This window comes from Sarcophilus harrisii, chromosome 3 (assembly GCF_902635505.1).
Source record: "Sarcophilus harrisii chromosome 3, mSarHar1.11, whole genome shotgun sequence".
Lineage (NCBI taxonomy): Eukaryota > Metazoa > Chordata > Mammalia > Dasyuromorphia > Dasyuridae > Sarcophilus > Sarcophilus harrisii.
Genome location: NC_045428.1, coordinates 237,462,670 through 237,485,196, shown reverse-complemented (window position 1 = coordinate 237,485,196; position 22,527 = coordinate 237,462,670). Strand labels below are relative to the sequence as shown.

At 34.9% G+C, this 22,527-nt stretch overlaps 1 protein-coding gene across 2 annotated transcripts in view; it reads left to right on the top strand.

The window, feature by feature from the left end:
* The first annotated feature begins 11,603 nt into the window (after positions 1 to 11,603).
* Positions 11,604 to 22,527, top strand: part of DOP1B (DOP1 leucine zipper like protein B) — a 132,985-nt gene continuing 122,061 nt past the window's right edge. For both annotated transcript variants that reach the window (XM_031959242.1, XM_031959241.1), the window contains exons 1-2: positions 11,604 to 11,683; positions 15,367 to 15,531. In XM_031959242.1, coding sequence (XP_031815102.1) covers positions 15,394 to 15,531 — 138 coding nt within the window. In that variant the 5' untranslated portion in view covers positions 11,604 to 11,683; positions 15,367 to 15,393. The remainder of the gene's footprint in view (positions 11,684 to 15,366; positions 15,532 to 22,527) is intronic.

The following is a 22,527-nucleotide window of genomic DNA, read 5'->3' as shown; positions in this document are numbered from 1 at the left end:
AAATAAGAGCAACCCTAAAAACCTAAAATCTCTAGCCACTTTTACCTTGATGGAATACTATCTTCATTAGATAACATACTGCATATGAAATATAAATGTTTCATATTCTTGGGAAAAAGAGGAAATTTAGCAGGTCCAACATACCCATCAATCCTAGAATATTTCCATTTTCTAGAAGTGATTCAAATGCTTCCAAAATTCCAAAAGTTAATCATTTACACAACTGACATTTATACTAGTTTAACCTTAATCTCACACAGCCCATTGGTTTTTACTTATTTTAAATGTGATAAGAAAAAATGTTTTCAAAATCCCTGAAAAAAACAGGGCAAGATATTCTGGGAAGAAAGAAGAGAACAAAGAAAAAATTTCTCCCTCTTAAAGAGAACAAATACTTTTCCAGTCTCAAGAGCAAAATCAATCAGCCTTAAGAATTTTAACCAAATAAATTGACTTTTCTCTTCCTTTTCTCAAAGTGGCATGATTCCTGTTTGCCAATATATCTTGCTATAGAATAGCCTTGTGGCAATACAAATAAACAGAAGAAAGAAATGAAACTTCTAATGGATTATTCTTGCACTCCTTGCTAAAGTATATCATAGGAGAATTGGAAACTTTGTCTTTTTTTATGAGAAAGAAGCCTGTTAATTTAAAAAGTTCTGATATCACTGGATGGTGATACCAAATTACTAACTCTTGAAAAAATATGCCCAGCTCTGATAAAACTATAAATGTCTAATAAAGTATAGTATTAAAAAGTATAATAAAGTATTTGTAAAAATAAAGAACCCTTTCCCCACCTCATCCATCTTTTCTGGCTATAATATCTCCAATGGAATGTTGAGACTTAACTTTGCTACTTCTGGGCACAATGATGAACATGGTACTTTGATATGATGTAGCAAACTCCTTCCTCATCCAGTGAGAGCAGTGGGTGGAGGAAAGAATATTGTTCAGTTTAAAAGGAGAGGGACAGTTTCTGGCTTTTTCAGCTCTTCCAGTGGTTGATAAGTGGTGCTTCCTCTTTGCAATTTCCTGGGTTACAACTCAACCACAAGTATTTGCATAGGGGACCTAATAGTTTAAGTTATCTTGAATTCTTGGTGTGACATTGTGGGGATACTTTGGCTCTTTTGTTTAAAATTTGATAATATAAGCACAGTCCACCCATTCAGTCAATAATAATAATAGCTAAGTTATTCCAGGCACTGTGCTAAGCACTTTATGATTATTACTTTGTTTGCTGTTCACAAAAATCCAGGGAGGCAGGTGCTACTACAGATGAGGAGATAGAAGCAGACAGAGGTTAAGTGACTTGTCTGTGGCCACACAGCTAATCTGAGGCCAGTTTTGAATTCGGGTCTTCCTGACTCCAGTCAGGAAGTTAAGAAATACAAAAGCAGACCCTTCCATAAAGGAGCTTGTATTATAATGTGGAGAACAGCATCTAAGTACATACATCATACATGCATGGAGGTAATGAGAGGAAGACTCAAGCAGAAGAAAATTCATGCTACAGAAGATGGCATTTGAGTCCTGAAGAAAGCCAGGGTGCCAATGAGTAGAAATAAGTAAAGTAAGCAACAGGCAGTACAAAAACATAAAAATAAGAAATAGTGCATCTTGCTTAAGGAGTAGACAGTATGTCAGAAAACCTGGGATCACTCAGTGAATTGAAAAAAGTAAAAAAGAATAAAAAGAGAAGGAGCCAAGATGGTAGAGTGAAGGCAGGGACTCACCAGAGCTTCCCCAAATTCCCCTCCAAATAACTTGTTTAAAATAACTCCTTTTATAAATTCTAGAGTGGGGACAGCTAGGTGATGCAGTGTATGGAGCACCACCCCTGAAGTCAAGAGGAACTGAGTTCAAATCTGATCTCAAACACTTAACACTTCCTCGCTGTGTAACCCTGGACAAGTCATTTAACCCCAATTGCCTCAGCAAAAAAAATAAATTCTGGAGTGGCAGAGTGGCAGAACCAATTATGTGATAAAACATAAAACATTTCCCAGCCCAGGAAAACTTAGAAAATCAGCAGATAAGGTCTACCTCAGCCAGATGGTGGTCATACTTAAGGTCTAATCTGCTGGCAGGGTGACAGCAGCAGGCCTTGGAGGCAGATCATCATCAAAAACAGCTGTTTGGGAAACTCTCAATCCACAGATCATAAAGGTATTAGACAACTGGTCAGGAGGAGATTCCAAGGGATCCTTTGGGGGCACTAGCTGTAGGACCCTATATCATTGCCCATACACATCTCCAGGGCACAGTCCCAGAGCTAAAGAGAAACACTATCTCACTAATGCTTGCAGAGAGCCCTGGTCACAATTTCAAGGGTAGAGAAGAGTGCCTGTGGTCATTAACAGACTACAGTTCAGGAGAACAGTCACAATTCTAGATCACTGTGGAAGAAGGAAAAACCCATAGACCCCCCAGACCTAGGTCTGAAAACAGAAGGGGAAAAATAAACCCTGAAGCTTAGAACAATGTCCCCTTCATACCAGGAATAGATCCGAACTTTCACATAAAGTTATCAGTCAAGAAACAGGCTAGAAAAATTAACAAATAACAAAGAACTTGACAATAATAGAAAATTACTATGTTGACAGGTAAGACTAAGACAAACTAGGAATGGAACAATATATCAAACATAGCTACATGCAAAGACTCAAAGGAAAAATCTGAATTGATCACAGACTCAGAAAGAATTCCTGGAAGAACTCAAAAAGGATTTTTTAAATTAGAGAAGTAGAGAAAAAATTGGGGGAAAAAATGACAATGATGAAAAAATCATGAAGAGTCACCATTTTTAGGAGACACACACACACACACACACACACACACACTGAGTATTGAAGAAAATAGCTAAAAACAACAAACAGAATTGGTTAATTGGAACAAAAAAAAAGGCACAAAAATTCACTAAAGAGAAAAACTCCTCATAAGGCACAACTGGCCAATGGTAAAAAAAAATACAAAAATTCCCTGGGGAAAAAAAAGGATTCCTTAAAAAGCAAATGTTTGATTGATCAAATCAAAAAGGAGGTACAAAAACTCACTAAGAAAATAATTCCTTAAAAATTACAATTTGGCAATAGTAAGCTAATGACTTCATGAGACATCAAGTAAGAGTCAAAAGAATAAAAAATAGAATAAAATGTGAAATATATCATTGACAGAACAACTGATTGATAAAGGAAAGATAGTTTAAGAATTATTGGACTACCTAAAGGCCATGATCAAGAAATTTACAAAAAAAAACTACCCTAAAATCCTAGAACTAGAGGGTAAAAAAATCAAGAGAATCAACCAATCAGTTTCTGAAAGATATCCTAAAATGAAAATTCTCAGAAATATTAAAGCCAAATTCCAAAACTCCCAGATTGAAGAGAAAATATTGCAAGCAGTCATAATGAAGCAATTCAAATATCATGAAGCCATGATCAGGATAACATAAGATTTAGCAGCTTCTACATTAAAGATTGAAGGGCTTGGAATATCAACTAAAATTACAACCAAGAATCAGCTGCCTAGCAACACTGAGTATTATCTTACACAGAGAAAAAATAAATATTCAATTAAATGAAGAACTTTTAAGCATTCCTGATGACAAGACCATTGAAAATCTGATTTTCAAATCCAAGATTCAAGAGAAACATAAAAGTAAAATATGAAAGAGAAATCATAAGGGATTCACTAAGGTTAAACTGTTAAGATCCCCACACAGGAATATGATATGTGTAACTCTTAAAACTTCATCATTACTAGAACAGTTAGAGGGAATATATATAGAAAGCATAGGTATGGGTTGACTATGATGGGATGATATCCAAAAAATAACATTAATGAGTAAGAAAGAGGGATGCAACAAGAGAAGAATGAAAGGAGAGGTAGCCTGGGGCAAATTATCTTACATAAAAGATAAACAAAATGAAAGAAGAAAAACAGATTTTTCCTGAGGAATGCAGGAAAGGAAAAATAAAGAGGGATAAATGGGGAAAAATAGAATCCAGGAAATACATAGTCATAACTGTAAATGTCAATGAGATGAACTCACCCATAAAACAGAAGCAGACAGCAGAGTGGATTAGAAACCAGAATCCAACAATATATTATTTATAAGAAATACATTTGAAATAGATCAGAGTAAAAATAAGGTGTTGGAGTAGAATTGATTTTTGCTTCAGCTAATATAAAAAAAAAAAGGAGGAATAGCAATTTTGATCTCAGATTGCAAAATTAGATATAATTAAGAGATAAACAGGGAAACTACATTTTGCTAAAAGGTAAATCTAAACATATATGCACTAAATTTTATAACATCCAAATTCTTAAAAAAAAAAAAAAGTTAAAAAAGACAGTAAAACTATACTAATGGGGGAAATCAAATTTCCCGTCTCAGACCTAAATATACCTAACCATAAAATAAATAAGAAAGAAGTTAAAGAGACTGATAGAATTTTAGAAAAATTAAATATTATAGACTTCTGGAGAAAATTGAATGTGAATAGAAACAAATATACAATTTTTTTTCAGTGGTACATAACATCTACACAAAAACTGGCCATGTATCAAGACATGAAAATCTTACAACCAAATACAGAAAAGCAGAAATATTAATTGCATCCTTTTCAAATCATAATACAGTAAAATTACATTCAATAGTAAACATGTAACTGAAAAAGGTGAATTCATCACCAATGAAAAGGAAATAAAAGCTATTATTATGAGTCATCTGCCCAATATTGTTAAGGAGTAAATAGTATAGTTAAAATGCCTTGTGCCTGTCTCATGCATTCTCCATCAAGACTATCCTAAATTTATCAAGTATATCTTTATAATTCATTGTTAAAGAGATGATGAACCAATAGTTCGAATCCCTGCCCCTAACAGAGAGCAGGTCTCAAGTAATACATGGACTGAACTCTTCCTGTTCATGGACTTATTCAATATTGATCCGTTACAGAAGAGAAAAGATTTTACCTTTTTCTTAGCTGTGCATGGCATGTTTACAAAAATTGACAATTTATAGAGTAAAAAATAACTTTCCAATTAAATGCAGAAAAGCAGAAATATTAGATTACTCCTTTATGACCATAATGCAATAAAAATAGCATTCAATAAAAGTTCTTGGAAGCATTCATTAAAAATTAATTGAAAATTAAGTAATCTAATTGTAAAAAAAAAAAAAAGATGGGTCAAAGAATAAATCATATAAGCAATCAATAATTTCGTTAAAGATAATGAAATCAATAAAACAACATACCAAAATTTGTGGGATACACCCAAAGTAGTTGTTAGGGGAAATTTTCTTTTTATTGTTTTCACTCTAAGGAATAAGTACCTTCATTATAAATGAAAGGTCACTTGATAGAATAAAGCATTGTTCACACTCATTCTTGTTCAGGAACACTTTCTTCAATTAGCCACTGCAGATGTATGTATGTATGTAGAACAACTAAACAGAAACCATTATGAAATGAGAAAAAAATTCAAAAGGAATGATGGAGGCTAACGTGCTCTCTTCCATTATTTGAATTAAATATATAACAAAACTGCTAAAAGAGTAGTTTATTCAAAGTTATAAAGAATCTTACACTGAACTCCCTCTTTCCCTTTACTGGAATTCATGATATCCATAATAAAGGAAAGACATATTTCCAGAGGAAATTCCATTCTAATCCATTTGTACCTATACAGTCAAGAATCAGCCTGATTCCACAGCATCTTCTTCACCTTCTATTGGGGTCATTAATCTTTAAAAAGATGTATTCTATGGGAATCAAAGAATGTGGATTGTTGAAATATTCCTTGACAAAAACTTTTGCTAAATTCCTCAATTTATAGAACAATTTCCTTGTGACTCCTCTCAATTTGAATGACTTTTTTCTATCTAGGGAAAGCAAAGAAATATTATATTCATTTTGCAAAGTACTTTTATGGACAATACTAGAAAATGGAGTTTATATATGTATATATGTATTGTTTTGCTGTATGGTCCATGTAGGTTAATTGTGTCCACATGAGTCAACTATATGTGATCTTGGTCTGAAGGGAAGAAAGAATAGATATCTCTAGAATCTTTTCCCCACACCCTTCTCCAAGGAAGATTTTGGTTCCTGACATGAGGGGAAGTAATAGCTTGGGGCCAGAGGCTGTCCCCACTGCTCTCCTCAGATAAAGAGGATGCTGGATTAGAATTATATCTATCCATTCCTTTAAATATTGATATTCTAGGGAAAATAATTTGTAAGTTCAAGTTGTGTCTCTCATCACTATCCCTTAATGGAGAATAAATATAAATATATATCTAAATTATGACTCCCTTCCCTCCAGATACCAATTCTACAATTAATACACATAACAAATAGTCATTTAATCAAATTGTTAACAAATATATACATGAAAATACATACAAGACAATACTCAGAGTGAATAAGCTGTCCCATTGGCCATGATACAACTTAGTTTAAGAAAGAGTCTTAGATCTCAGCTATGTACCCTGAAGTCTTTAGTGGAGCAAGCTGGGGAGAGGGATATATCACAGATTTTTGGCTACCTATATATCACCTTCTCCTCAGAATCTTTTTCTTTCTCCTTAAACCTAACACACATATACACATACACACATATACACGCACTCATACATATAGTATTATATATATATATGTTCCAATTCCCACCCAGCCTGACACAAATATCTCTTCTCTCTGAGTTTTAGCTTCCTCTTTCTTAATCTGCCTCCTTGCATTGATACTGGAATACACTCGTGTTAAATGGATACCTGAGTTTTTAATAACACTTCCAAATTGCATAGCAATTAAAGGAATACTGCCAAGAAGACAAATGGCTTTTTTTCCTCATCCTCAAGAAACATACCCCTCCTTCCAAAAGGTAAGAAGGGAAACAAGAAGCGAGTGGTTAAATAAGGAACTAGAGAGCAGTTTCTCTGTTCCAAGGGGGGAAGGGATTAAGGGGGGAAGATAGTTATTAAGATCTGATTGAGTATCTTTCACCAACCCCCAGGGTCTTCTAGTTCTTTTTGTTCTCATTCTGTACCCCCCACATATACACACACAGACACACACACTTCTCTACACTGCCTCATGTGACTGACATTTCTCTGGGCACCTTCAAAATCAAATGCCCCGGAAACAGGGAACTCTGAGTAATGACTGGGCTCCCAAAAGAAGATATTTCTGCTCTATGAAGTCTCCATGGTAATAAATCTATAAGGACTCTATAATTAATAAATATGAGTGTTTTATTAAAGAGCAAAGACTGGACTCTGAGGAAGAAGCAACTGATTGGCCTCACATGATTCCATTGTGGATATACATGTGCAATCAGGGAAGAGATCATACAATAAGAGCTAAAGGAAAAAACAGAAGAATTCTTGTTGGTGATCCTTTGCTGAGGGATAATGAGACAACTATCTATCAATCTGATAACAATAAAAGAATTTATAGGTTTCTTTGTTCTCGTCAGAAACTTGAAAAATCTGATTGTAAGTACCTACTTCTAATGAGTCACTTAGATGTCAATGATAGTGCATAAAGGAATTTAGAAAGCCATGCTGACCATGATGAAGTCTTTGGCAAGAAACTGAAGACCTTAGAAATACAGTTGACGCTTATCATCGCTACTTATTAAAAAAGGCTTCAGAAGAAAAGAATAGATTTAAGAAGTGAACAATTTAACAACTAAGCCTGGATTTCTACCTTAAGTATAGATTTGATGGGTTTTAGTACTGACGGGTAGGGGCAGAGTACATCTAATAAACTAACAATAATTTACTTGCCTGCATTTTTGCAAATCTAATCAAAAAAGAATTTAAATAGAGAAGCAAGAAGAAGGGAGGCAACTGCCTACATATATTTACTTGGCTTGATATAACCAAGTAATTACATTGTAGATAAAAGAATAACAGTACAGATGCTGAGAAATTCACAAGAGACAGAATTCAGGAAGTTAAAAATAAAATATGACCTTACAAATACTCAGAATTTGAACAAGCAAGATTAATAAGATGTAAACAAAAGGAAATAAATTTGACCTCATATATATCACTAAAACTTGGCAAGATGTGCCTAAAATGTGGTTCTGGAAGGGCATATATTATTGTTTTACTAAATAATTTTTTCCTGATGTACCTTTTTATACAGCTGTCACTTTACAATGACTTTTCCCCTCCTCTCCTACTTTGTAACAATGAAGGAGAATTAGGCAAATCAAAATTTTATGGTAGCTGTATCTTTTTTTGATTTATATAATATTCAACTGCTGTGGAATTTCTACTTTGTGAAAATCCACAAAGCAGAAATTATAGATGTAAATACATGGATTTTATTATGCTTAAGCACAGATTCAGGTCTTAGGGAAGAAAAATAAACCTGAACAAAAAACTGTATTCTATAGACAAAATTACATCATAGTTACAGAGAAATAATTCTTTTACATATTATAATCTTGACCATTCTTTTAAATTATAAACATTTTTTTTTAAATCCCATGTTTCCTTCAATTTCATAAAAGTTGAAAAAACTTTATTAAACAAAGTCATAATTCCATACATTCCCTAAGGAAACATTCATATTAGACTCAGATTCATGGATTAAACTACATTTAGAAGATTCATAATGTTGTGCCAAAGTTCCCTTTTAATATTGTGACTCCGTTTCTCCAATTGTCCTATTTAGTTACTCTGCCTCAGTTTATAACCTTTCCCTTTTAATGTTTGATGAGATAAAGATCTACCTCATTTGCTCTGCCCCAAAACCCCAGGCTATAATCATTCCCTCTTAAATAGTTGATGAGAAGAAGGTTTTATATCTTTAGGTTATAGACATTCCTTCTTAATGTTTGACAGGATAAAAGTTTATCCATTTTAGATGTCATTAGAATATCAGTAACCTCCCTCCATTGTGTCATCCTAGGGGCCTCCCTCCATTATGTTATCCCCACCCAGGTACCTCCCCCATTGTGTCGTTGTTCTTGTTATCCCATAAAAGGCTTCAGGGCTGTACTTCAGGGCTGGACTCTTTGAGATGATAAGTCTCCACCAGCCCTGGGATCAAACATGGATCCATTGGTCCCAGTATTTCTCTCCATTTAATAAACTATTGAATTGGTCTCTAATCTCTTGTCTTGCTCAGTTTCTTCGGCATTACAATAATGAGATGATTGAGAAGAGAAATTTACATGTCACTAAGATAACCAAGGAGTCAGGGATAGTTGGGATCTTTTTTTTTTTTTTTTTTGACTTTTTATCAGAAATTTTTGAGACCCTAAATAAGTTTTCATATCCCATGAAACAGGTTTTAGCCAACATAATAATTTTCCTAATTAGGAAGCTACTCCCCACATAATAAAAACCAGAGAAAATAAAATATAACAAAGCCAACACATTGTTGGTGCATAACAATGTATGCCATCCTCTGAAGTCAATGTTGATCACTATATTGACTGAATTTCTTAAGACTTTCACTGCTTTCCCTTCTCAATTTACACTATGTAAATTGTTTCCTTGGTTCTGTACTTCTCTGCATCAGTTCCTACAAGTCTTTCAAAGTTTCTTTTAATTCTTCACATTTAATTGTATTTGTGATGTAATGGATTATGCTGTGATAATTATTATTGGAATAATCCATTACATCCAAATATCACAAATTATTGAGTGGTTCCCCAATTGGTGGGTATCCACTTTGCTTCCAATTCTTTACTTTTACAAAAAAATGTTGCTATATATGTGTACTGCTGCCTTCCTCTCTGTCCTTAACCTTCCTAGGTAAAACAGTACACTTGGTATAGTTCTGAATTGTGATCCAGAATGTTTGACCCAATTCACAATGTAACCAAGAGAATATTAATATATTTGTCTAGCTGCAAAATTGTGACACAATCAGTATACAGAATATTATAAGATAATGAACAAATACAGTCCATAAAAAGGCTTTAGGCTCCAGGCTGTCCCTTAAATCTGGGGAAGTCCAGTCTTTAGAGTGATTTGTGGCTGACATACTGAAGAGAAAGAAGAGAGAATTTTTCTTTCCTATGCTGTAAATGGCAGCCAGCTCAATTTACCTAGAGGGTGTTGTCCAATACAACAGCTTGAATGTTGAAGTTTGAGAGAGTTTGAGGCATAACTGAGGGAGGAAATGATATACTCCAGATGGACATAGATACAGCAAGGCAGGAAGGGGGGAGAAAACAGCTTCAAAGAAAGAACCTTTGGAAGCAGGGAAGAGCAACAGCTAAGACCTGACAATTCAGAGTTGAGATATGGAGAAAAGCAGATCCTGCAAAATTAATTAAGCAATACAACCAGAACAGATGCTGCACACAATGCATGTGTGAGTTCTCTACAAAAGAAAGGTTTCCCAGACACCAGGGATTGTTATATTTGTCACATATGTATCTTACAAGTCTGCCTTTATTATCAACTTTGCTCTCACTCTTCCTAGGCTGCAGTGTCCCACAAACATATACAATGTACCCTAGCTGGGATTTTTGTTTGTATCCTTGTTTGTTTTGTCACCTTAGTAAATTCTTTTGCTTTATCCTAATTGTATCTATTGGATTGTTTAATGAGAATCATCCAGGTGCTACATACAATGTTAAGACTTCAGACCCATAGTATTATTCCTAGATCCTGAGAGTTAGTAGGTTTCAACCCAAATATGAAGAAGTAGTCTATATGAAGTGCTATTATATTTTAGGACTTTTTTTTTTTTTTTTTTTTTTTTGCTGAGGCAGTTGGGGTTAAGTGACTTGCCCAGGGTCATACAGCTAGGACTGTTAAGTATCTGAGGTCACATTTGAACTGACTTCAGGACGGGTGCTCTAACCACTGAACATCTAGCTGCCCCAGGATTCATCTTTTGGGAATGTTGAGGCAAGACGTATGCAAGGTAGGGATGTCAGACAAAGGTGGCTGCGCTACGTCCGATAATTTTGCGAATAAACTTGAACTCATGTTACCAAACGTGACTTTTATCTTATTATTGACAACAATTCCACACTTAAGTATCTTTTCTCTACACTTCTTCCCTTCCCCTGCTGCTGCATCTCTAGAGTTACAGAAGTTTTACGATTCTCCAGAAGATGACAAGCAGGCTCGCCTTTGGGATAGGAAACTGGCTTTTCCGGTTGCTTCCTTTGTGTAAACTCTTGCTTTTACTCTCCGCCTTTAAGACACCGAATGCTCAGTAAAAAACTATATAGAGCTTATTCTCTTTCCTTCTCACAGACGATTCCCCTCTCTCAGCTCCAACCGGAGCAGACAAGCATTGGCCACCTTCTTTGTCTCTCGCTCAGGGTTCACGCAGTAAATACCTCCCACAGCTGCAGTCTCACCTGGAAGAAAGAGAACACTGGGAGACGGCAATTGGTCAGCCCTCCCCTCTTCCACAGGAGCCGCATAGGCGAGCACCTCCTACTCCCCTTGGTACGTGCCCGCCCCTGCGTCCCGAGGACCCTTCCTATTGGATCGCTGGGGAATCTGTGTGAGCCCAGTGGTGGAGCCTCGGAGAGCGAAGAAATTGGATGAGAGACTGGGCGGTTTCCTTTCCCCTAGATTGCTGTTGGCATACAATTTTGTAGCTACCTACCATCGGAGAAATTGCGTTGGGAAGGTTGTTCACCGCTCCCGGGGCCTCATCCTCTGGCGGGGACCGTGATTTAGGTAGGCAGCCTTCCTATTGTTTGCTGCAGTGCAGTAGCTGGCTTTGTACCCCCGCCTAGTAAGAAACTACCCTACGTAGCCACTGGGATGAGGGTGGGGCACCTGCTTGGGGACCCACCTTCTCCCAATGGGGAGCTTCAGGTGCGGTTCGTGGTCCAATTCCTGTCATGATCGAGGTGTCTGAGGCAGTTATATTTCTGTCATTCTTGTCAAACCGAGGGGTCCCTTTGCTGGAGGAAGTAGGTGGGGAAAAACGCCTTCCGGATTTCCACTTTAATTAGAGGAAGAAAGGGGGTGCTTTGAAAATATTTCCTCTTCTTAACTATGAGGAAGTCATTAGCTGTTGCTAATCTCTGGGCCTGATAGGGCAAATCGTCCATCCTCCCTTTATTCTAGGTGACACTGTCACAAAGTAGGCTGTTAGTCCTAGTAAGTGTTGCCTGCACACTTGACAAGTAGAAGAGTAGATTAAGTTGAATGGCTCTGTGTGTGTGTGTGTGTTCATTCATGAAAATAATCCTTTGAAAAAAATAAACCCTTTGCCCCGGGGAGATCTAAATGTTTTAAGAGGTATACCCCAGAATAGTGAATTCTTTAAGGTTCCTAAAGTGTGTCCTGTGACTTTAATTTTTGCGGTATTTATGTCTACATCCAACATAACACAATCTTCTGAGCAAAGGGATTGTGGAGATATCACATTTTTCGTGGTTCAGTCATCTTCAGTAGTGACCCCCTTTGTGGTTTTCTTGGCAAAGATAACTGGAGTGATTGAACATTTCCTTCTGAAGCTCATTTTACAAATTAGGAAACTGAGGCAAACGAGATCTGAAGACCTATCAATTGCCGCCACCAAGCTGTATAACACTTATGAAAAATAAACCTCAACTTAGAAAAAAACTTTTATAGTATTTTATCTAGGCTAATAATTTTTTTCCCCCTTCATCCCAAGACATTTAGTTGTGGCTGCTTTTTTAAAAAAAAAGAAATTATTTTCAGATAGATTTGTTAGCACTTTAAAAGATCCAAACTCAGAATTCCCACACCCTTACATATATATTTAGTCAATCGATCAAGAGGCATTTATTAAATATCTGCAATTTGTCCTGAAGACTTTGTTAGTTATGCAGTAATTTAAGTTTTAATGTCAGAATCAAGATTGAGCATTTTTAAAAAATAATAAATGTTTGCAGAGGATTTCTTTACTAATTATTGGTATTAGCTTTATAGTTGCTAGTTGAATGGATTCACGGTTTCTGAATTTCTGTGTAAATGCCTTAGAAATGTCAGTTTTCTGTTAGTACATAGATATATAGCAGTATGTAGCTTTTATCACATAAAGAAAACTATGGGCCACTCTGATGAAGTAAAACAACTAAAGTGGGTTATTTATTGCTAGAACCATCAGCCAGTTAATCAGTTAACTTTAAAATGATATAGCCAAAAATGAATATAATATTAAAAAGAGCTGTTAATGGTAGGAACTTTGAGGGATTTTTTTTTTCATTTATGGGTTGGGTGTAACTAATTTAAATATCATTTCCATATTTGATAGCAGATGTATTGACTTTGCTTGGTCTCATCCACCAAACTTCTAATCTAAATCAAAAAGTAAAATTGTTTACACAATTTAGGAGCTTAACTATTTTCTTTAGCATTTTTATCTTTTAGTTATCAATGCAGAAGTCAAATATAATTGACTGACTTGTTTCTGAAATTACCAGCGACCATTATGCTGATCTCCACTCCTCCCAAACTTTCCTAGATTGAGCTTGTCATGTCAAATAGTACTTAAAAAAAAATACAGCTATGTAGCCAATTCAAAACCACTACTTTCTCAGTCTACACTTTCCACAAGTATGTTTTTCTCCTCACCATACTAATTTATTTCTGCTGACCTTTTTTCTCTTCTCAATTTCTCTTCAGTTCTGTCACCACTCATATCAGAGTACTGTAATCTATCATGGCTTCACAAAGCCATTTTACTACTGATTACTCCAGATGTCTGTTCTTTGGCTCTAATGAGATCCTTTTAATGTCAGTAAACATTTTTACTACAACCTACTAAATAACCTGTTGCATCTGCCTGACCTTCTCAATAAGAGGTTGCTTAGTATCTACTAGCCACTTACATTAGATAGTTTTTCTGGGTATATTAATTATCCATCATTGCTGTTTTTTGGTTATTCTGGGCTGTAGCCAGGAAACAGCACATTGCCCCCACATAACATTTTGTCTGTAGGAAATGATTGGCCTAAGTTAAGTGAAATGTGTGTGTGTGTGTGTGTGTGTGTGTGTGTGTGTGTGTGTGTGTCTGTCTGTTTAAGTAGCTGGAACAGTTAGATATTGTTAGGTGCTTAAGAAAATTATATAGGATTGAGTAGAGGAATCAAAAGAACTAAATATAGTACTTTTTAAGGACTAGAAGATTTTTTTGAGGAATAATTTGGTATTTGAAAAGACTTTTCCTTTAAATTAAGGATTAACAACCTAGGCTAGAATGAATATACATGCCCATACAAAGTACATAAAAAGGATATTGGTATAGAATAACATCAATGCAACATTTTAAATATAAATTATATAAAATTACTAATTGACAATCTAGGGAGAATAATAATATTTCACTTATTGGGATTAATATCAGCCCTCCCCCCCCAGCTCTAGATTTCTTTATTATTCCTGTCATTCTGTAAGCTCTAAAAAGATTATAGAAACTCAACAGAGAAAAAATGTTTGGAAAGTAATTTTAAAGACTCAAAACAAAGAATGAATAGCCTGAGAAGATACTTGGATCCTTGTCTCCTTCAAAGTCTTGTCTCTTGGAGCTTGGCTAGTTTTCTTAGAGGCCTTCTGGATCTTGGTTTCAGTGGAAAAGTGAAGAAGGATAACCTGCCACCACTTCTCTGGTCTTCCTTCATTCTGCCTCTGGCTGAGCTTGTCCGAGTTTATATGGTCTCTTATCAAAGGTGTGAATCTTGTAGAACTATAGTAAGTACTAAGTACATGTACTGAACTAGAGAGAACTGTTAAGCACCATGCTAAATAACCATTGTCTCTATCAATTCCACTGACTTAGTACCTTGTAAGAATCCTTTGTTTCAAGTTCAGAGTTCTGGCCCATAACACTTTTTAAAAAAAATAACTTTTAAGTCTTTTTGCTTTCAAAATATTGCAGATTTTTAAAGTTCCTTCCCCCCCCTCCTCCCAGAAAATTGATTTATCATTAAATATTGCTCTCAATCTCCAGTTATATCATTATGTTAGGAATCTGATTTCATCCACCTACATAAATTGAAATTTCTCTGCAGCTTGTTAACTAAATCTTGGAGAAGTATTTCCTATTATAAAACTTAAATTACTAAATATAAGGTCAGCATCAAGAAGACCTATTTTTTAAGTCTGGCTTTGTTTTTGCATTCATTGAAAGAATAGGAGAAAAATGTTTATTTTGTATTGGTAACTTGCCATGTCTTTGGTGGCATTGCCAAGTTTCCCAAAATAAATCATTCTGTTAATAGAATAATTTTAAGTATAAGCAAAATTTTCTGTAAAATTATGGGTATAATTGGTATAATTTTTACATACTGATATGTTTTATGGAGGGTGAAGTTTTTAGTTTATTCCATCAGCTAAATAATATATGCACATTTGTTTTTTATTTTGTTCTTTTCTACTGGCTTCAGGTTCCTCTCCAACTGTGAGAATGTAAAATGGATCCAGAAGAGCAAAAGCTGTTGGGAGATTACAGATACAGAAATTATTCTTCAGTGATTGAAAAAGCTTTAAGAAATTTTGAATCATCAAGTGAATGGGCAGATCTGATTTCTTCACTTGGTAGACTCAATAAGGTATTTGAGGAATATATTTAATTAGATTAAGTAAGGGGGAGAACAATACAAAATTTTTTAAAGTTACCACAACTAGGTTTCTTCTGATTGAATGTATATTTAGTCTCTATGTAGTGTAAACTGTAATGCTGAGCAGAAAATACAAGTTCTTTTTTTTTTTTTTTTTTAATTTAATAGCCTTTTATTTACAGGATATATACATGGGTAACTTTACAGGATTAACAATTGCCAAACCTCTTGTTCCAATTTTTCACCTCTTACCCCCCCCACCCCCTCCCCTAGATGGCAGGATGACCAGTAGATGTTAAATATATTAAAATATAACTTAGATACACAATAAGTATACATGACCAAAACATTATTTTGCTGTACAAAAAGAATCAGACTCTGAATTATTGTACAACTAGCTTGTGAAGGAAATCAAAAATGCATGTGTGCATAAATATAGGGATTGGGAATTCAATGTAATGGTTTTTAGTCATCTCCCAGAGTTCTTTTTCTGGGCATAGCTAGTTCAGTTCATTACTGCTCCATTAGAAATGATTTGGTTGATCTCGTTGCTGAGGATGGCCTGATCCATCAGAACTGGTCATCATCTAGTATTGTTGTTGAAGTATATAATGATCTCCTGGTCCTGCTCATTTCACTCAGCATCAGTTCGTGTAAGTCTCTCCAGGCCTTTCTGAAATCATCCTGTTGGTCATTTCTTACAGAACAGTAATATTCCATAATTTTCATATACCACAATTTATTCAGCCATTCTCCAACTGATGGACATCCATGAAAATACAAGTTCTTAAAAAATTCTTTTTAAATTGGAATGACATTTTGTTGTTGTTGTTGTTGTTGTTGTTGTTTTGCTAAAGCAATTGGAGTTAAGTGATTTGCCCAGGGTCACAAAGCTGTCTAAGGTCAAATTTGAATTCAGGTCCTCCTGACTTCAGGGCTGCTGCTCTACCCACTGGACATCTAGCTGCCCCTGGAATGGCATTTTAAAAAATTGTTTCAGTCCACTTCTTCCTTGCCACTTTAAGTAGCACATAATCTTCAAAGATTTTTCAAGTAAAGCAGGTTCTGGAAAAGTTTTTAATATGGTCCTGGTAACAAAAGGTATGTTTTATCTTCTAAAACACCTTTGTGGAAGAGAGTTGAACATTGTGACTGTATAGACCATGAGACAACCCTTTACGTGTTTGTTCTCTCATGTCCCTGATTCCTTGTGCTCACTGCAGGGTAAAACAGGAACTGGACAAAGGCAGAATGGTTAGCAGAATAGCAAGTAAGATGGAGACCCTTATGAGGAACATTTAAAAAAAAATTTTTTGTTAAAATGCATTTATTTTAATGCCATCTAGTTTTACTTTCCATGTCTTGTGGACACTGATAAGATTTGGATGTTTTTATATTTTGTCTTTTTCATTGTTTTCAGTTTTTTGGTACATGATTAAGTGAGACTTTAATATAGTTTCATCTTTATTCATTGAACATGTTTTTTGTGTTTGAGCTAAATAATTTATTTTTCCTTTTTCTTTAAAAAATAAATTAGCCAATGTTTTATTGATTTTTAGATTTCAAAACCTGTATTTTCATTGCCCCCTTTGTGAATCTACTATTCTGATTTTTTCAAAATTTATTTTATGTTTGTTTTGGGTTGATTAATTTGTTAGTCTTCTAGGGTTTTTTTTTTTTTTTCTCAAGTATGGTACTATAACTCTATTTTTTAAAAATCCATGTTCGGAATATACATTTTTCTATTTTAGTTAGATTATTATGTATTTTGGTAGTTTCTGTCATTATTACTTACTTTACTGTATTGCTTCTATGATTTGTTTTTTGACCCATTCATTGTTTAAAATCACATTACTTTTCATTTAAGTCTCTTTAAAAAAAAAAAAGTCTCTTGATTACAGTTTTATTGTATTATGGTCTGTAAAAGATCTGTTTCCACAGAAATGAGTTCTTTGCAATATGATTTTTTAAGGTAATAATGATGTTGAAGAATAAATATATTCTTTAAAATTCTCAATCTAATTACCATTGATCTATCAAATTTTTTTTCACTAATATTTATTTAGTCTCACAATTGCTTTCTTTAACATACTATCTAAAAGATATCAATGATTCTTACATTTCATTTAGTTTAGATATTATACTATTTGATCCATGTATAGAGGATAAATTTAATACTAATATTGTTTCAAGGTAGCATAGCATAGTGGATAGAGAGCCAGCCTCAGAATCAGAAAGGCTAGCCTCCAACACATATTGGTTATTCATTATGTTTATAATATTGTTTCCTTGTATGTCTCATTTGGGAGTGCCTATTTTTATTTAGGGGTTGGGAAGGTGCTGTGCAAGTTAATAAATGTTTTGGTGACCGACTGGCAGACTATCCCAAATCATAGGCCTAAAGAGCCAATCTGAGCCTATGACTTAACTATTTATCACATGACATTTACTTTAACCTTTTGCAAAAGAGCTTGTGTTTTCATAGGTTTCTTGTTAGTCCATATGTGCCCCAGGCCTGTGATAGAAGGAAGGGTATTAAAGCCACTGAGTAGAAAAACTTCTTATTCAGTGGACTTTATATTTTTTTGAGAGAAATATATTATGTCCTGAAATCAAGTGCCAAAAAAAAAGAAAAAAGAAAAAAGAGAGAGAGTGTGTGTGTGTGCACGCATTGCCTTCTATACAGGAAAATACAGAAACAGCATTCCATATAAATCTGATTCCATGTCATACTGCTTGCTTTGTTTAAAAAAAAAAAAAAAAAAAAAAAAAAAAGGAACAATACATTCTACACATTAACTGTAAACCTGCCCTGCTTGTCTATGCTACCATATGAACTTCCTGCCATTCTGTTCTCTTATCTTTTTCTTCTGTTTTTTTTTTTTTTCCTATTCTCTATTTAGGAGTCTTTTTAGGTGTCAGTTAATAAACATTTTTAAAGCCTACAATGTACCAACATTGTGCTTAATGAGAGGGATACAAAAAGAAGTACTTGCTCTCAAGAACCTCATTATCTAATAGGGCAGACAAGCAAATAACCTGTATAAACAAGCAATATGCTGAATAAATACAAAATAATTGAGAGGGAAGACACTAGAATTAAGAAGAGTTGGGAAAAACTTCATGTACATAAGATTTTAGTTGGGACTCAAAGAAAGCTAGGGAAACCAGTAAATAAAATTGGGTATAGAGAGCATTCTGGGCACTGGGGACAACCAGAGAAAATGCCTGGAGTCAAGAGATGGAGGGAATCCAAAAGAGGCTAGTGTAACTCAGTCAAAGAGTATTTGGTGAGGAATAAGGTGTGAGAAGACTGGAAGTGGAAGGAACGTAGATTATGAAGAGCTCTGAATGCCAAATAGGATTTTGTATTTAATGCCCAAGGCAATGGGGAGCTACCTGGATATTGAGTGGGGTTGGACCTGTGCTTTTGGAAAAGCATATTGGTGCTAAATGATACATGGCTTGGTGTAGGGAGAGACTTTAGGCAAGCAAATTGCCAACAGCTATTGCAGTAGCCTGGCAATGAGACCTACACCAGTGTGGTGGCAGTGATGGAGTAGTCAAGTAGTCAAGGTATTTGAGAGATATTACAAAGATGAAATCTACAGGTCTTGGAAATAGATTGGATATATGGAAGTAAGAGTATGGGAGTATGATTTAGTAGATAATCAAGAATGAGTTGTAAGTCTGAGGGACAGATAAGATGGTTAAAGAGAAGGTAAGAGGTGGGGAAGGTTTGAAGGGAAAGATAATGAGTTCAATTTTGAACATGTTGAGTTTAAGATGTTTGCTGGACATTGAATTTGAGATGTCTGAGAAGAAATTAGAGATGTAAGACTAGAAGTCTTACATTGAGGGCAGAATGGGTAAGTTTGAGAATTATTATTATTATTTCCTCTTTCCCTTCTATTCCATATTGGGTAAGATGTATTTCTGAACCAAATTGTGTGTATGGATATTCTTCCCACTTTTAACCAATTAAGATCAGAGGATGGTTCATGTCACCTGTATCAGTCTCCCTCTACATATACACTCCCATTGTTCCTTTCATTGTATAAATTCCTCCTCCATTTATATGACATAATTTTTCCTATTCTTCTTCCCTACTCTTCTTTCTCTGTGTATTATTCTTCCCTACCCATTCCTTTCTTCTTTTTTTATCATCTAAACATAATAGAACCATATCTGGGCCTTCTGACTAAACAGACCTCCTCTAAGACCTGTAGGGATTACATTTTGAGGGGATACTTTTATATGAGTGTGTATCCACATAAGAAACAGTTTAACTCGATCATGTTTACTTTTTTATGCTTTTCTTGTCTCCTTTTGTTGGTATGTCAAATTTTCTACTCAGCTCTGGTCTTTTTATCAGAAATGTTCGGAAGTCTTTATTCCATTAAAGGCAATATATTGCTCCTGTAGCTTTACACTCATTTTTTTCCTGGGTAGGTTATCCTTGATCATAAGATTAGATTCTTTATCTTCTGAAATATTATATTCTAAGCCCTCTGTTTCTTTATGGTAGATGTAAAATTTTCTGTGGTCTGGACTGTGGCTCTTCTGTGCTTAAATTCCTTTTTTTCTGGCTGCTTGCAATATTTTTATTTGAACTGGGACTGCTGAGTTTTGTCCATGATATTCCTGGAAGTTTTTATTTTGGAGTTTCTTTCCAGAGTTGACCAGTAGATTCTTTCAATGTCTATCTTTCTCTCTTATTCTAAAATATCTGGGCAATTTTCTTTTATGATTCCTTGAAATTTGGTGTTTAGGCTCTTTTTAAAACTCATAGCTTTCAAGTAATACCATTTTTAAATTCTCTCTCTTTGATTTGTATTCTAAGTCAATTGTTTTTCCTATAGTAGTTCACTTTTTCTGTTGTTGTTTTTTCAGAATTCTGACTTTATTATTTCTTGATGCTTTTGGAAAATTAGTTATGTTCTATTTGGCCAATTCTAATTTTCAAAGAATTATTTTCCTTGGTAACGAGAAAGTATTTTCTTTTTGAAACTGTTAATTTTCTTTTCTTATGTTACTTCCTTTTTGTTTGCCTATATAATATATTTTTTGTTTACTGCTCTCCTTTTGTTTTCAAAATCTTTTTTAGCTCTTTTTAAAACCGTTGCTTTAACTCTTCTAATTTTTAGATTTTTATTCAGATTGTATTTTTCTTTGAAGATTTGTTTGTAGATAATTTCAATTCATTATCTTCTGTGTTTATGTCTTGGATTTCCCTATTACTTTTTTTTTTTTTTTTTTTTTTTTTAATAGCCTTTAATTTACAGGATATATACATGGGTAACTTTACAGCATTAACAATTGCCAAACCTCTTGTTCCAATTTTCACCTCTTACCCCCACCCCTCCCTAAATGGCAGGATGACCAGTAGATGTTAAATATATTAAAATATAACTTAGATACACAATAAGTATACATGACCAAAACATTATTTTGCTGTACAAAAAGAATCAGACTCTGAATTATTGTACAATTAGCTTGTGAAGGAAATCAAAGATGCAGGTGTGCATAAATATAGGGACTGAGGAATTCAATGTAATGGTTTTAGTCATCTCCCAGAGTTCTTTTTCTGGGTATAGCTAGTTCAGTTCATTACTGCTCCATTAGAAATGATTTGGTTGATCTCGTTGCTGAGGGATGGCCTGATCCATCAGGACTGGTCATCATCTAGTATTGTTGTTGAAGTATATAATGATCTCCTGGTCCTGCTCATTTCACTTAGCATCAGTTCGTGTAAGTCTCTCCAGGCCTTTCTGAAATCATCCTGTTGGTCATTTCTTACAGAACAGTAATATTCCATAATTTTCATATACCACAATTTATTCAGCCATTCTCCAACTGATGGACATCCATTCAGTTTCCAGTTTCTAGCCACTACAAAAGGGCTGCCACAAACATTCGTGCACATACAGGTCCCTTCCCTTCTTTATAATCTCTTTGGGATATAATCCCAGTAGTAACACTGCTGGATCAAAGGGTATGCACAGTTTGATAACTTTTTGAGCATAGTTCCAAACTACTCTCCAAAATGGTTGGATTTGTTCACAACTCCACCAACAATGAATCAATGTCCCAGTTTTCCCACATCCCCTCCAACAATCATCATTATTTTTCCTGTCATCTTAGCCAATCTGACAGGTGTGTAGTGGTATCTTAGAGTTGTCTTAATTTGCATTTCTCTGATTAATAATGACTTGGAGCATCTTTTCATATGACTAGAAATAGTTTCAATTTCTTCATCTGAGGATTTCCCTATTACTATAGTAACTTTTTATGATGAATATTTTTGTTTTTTTAAATTCATTTTTCCATACTATTTCTTGATTTTGGATTTAAAACTAGAGCCAAGCTCTATACACTTTTAGGGGGAGATGCCTGGCCTGAGCTTTTCTTCTTATAACCTTCTTCTGTTTTCACAGTTTAGTCTGATAGCCTGAAAGCTTTCAGCATTCCCAAAGTATATGATCTAGAGAAAGATATGTTCACCACTCTTTTGATCTGAATTCTGCAGGTTTCTGACCCAGATTTGAGTCTCTTGACTTGTACTTGGTTATAAGTTTCTATAGACTTCTACTGGACTTAATTTATTCACTGCTCACCCACTTAAAAGATCTGCAGGCTCAGAACAATTGAACTGCTAATTTGTCTTTAGTAGGAAGCTTGAGCCCTGATTATTTCAGGTCAGGCTTGCCTGCAGGGCTAAAGGGTAGAAATGAGTCACCATTCTCCTGGGATCAGAGCCACACAGCTACCTTTTGCTTAAAGTACTTGTTCCTTGCTCAGTACATAGCTAGGGTCCATGCTCACTACTGATTCTCTACCCTGAATCTACAACCTGGAACTGGAGAGTGGACAACAGAACCGCCAAGTAGCATGAGTTTCTGTATCTAGTGCTCATCCTGGGAATCCCTCAAATCTCTTTCTGCTCTGATGCTTCCCACAATGGTACCCTGTCTCAGCCCTTTTTCC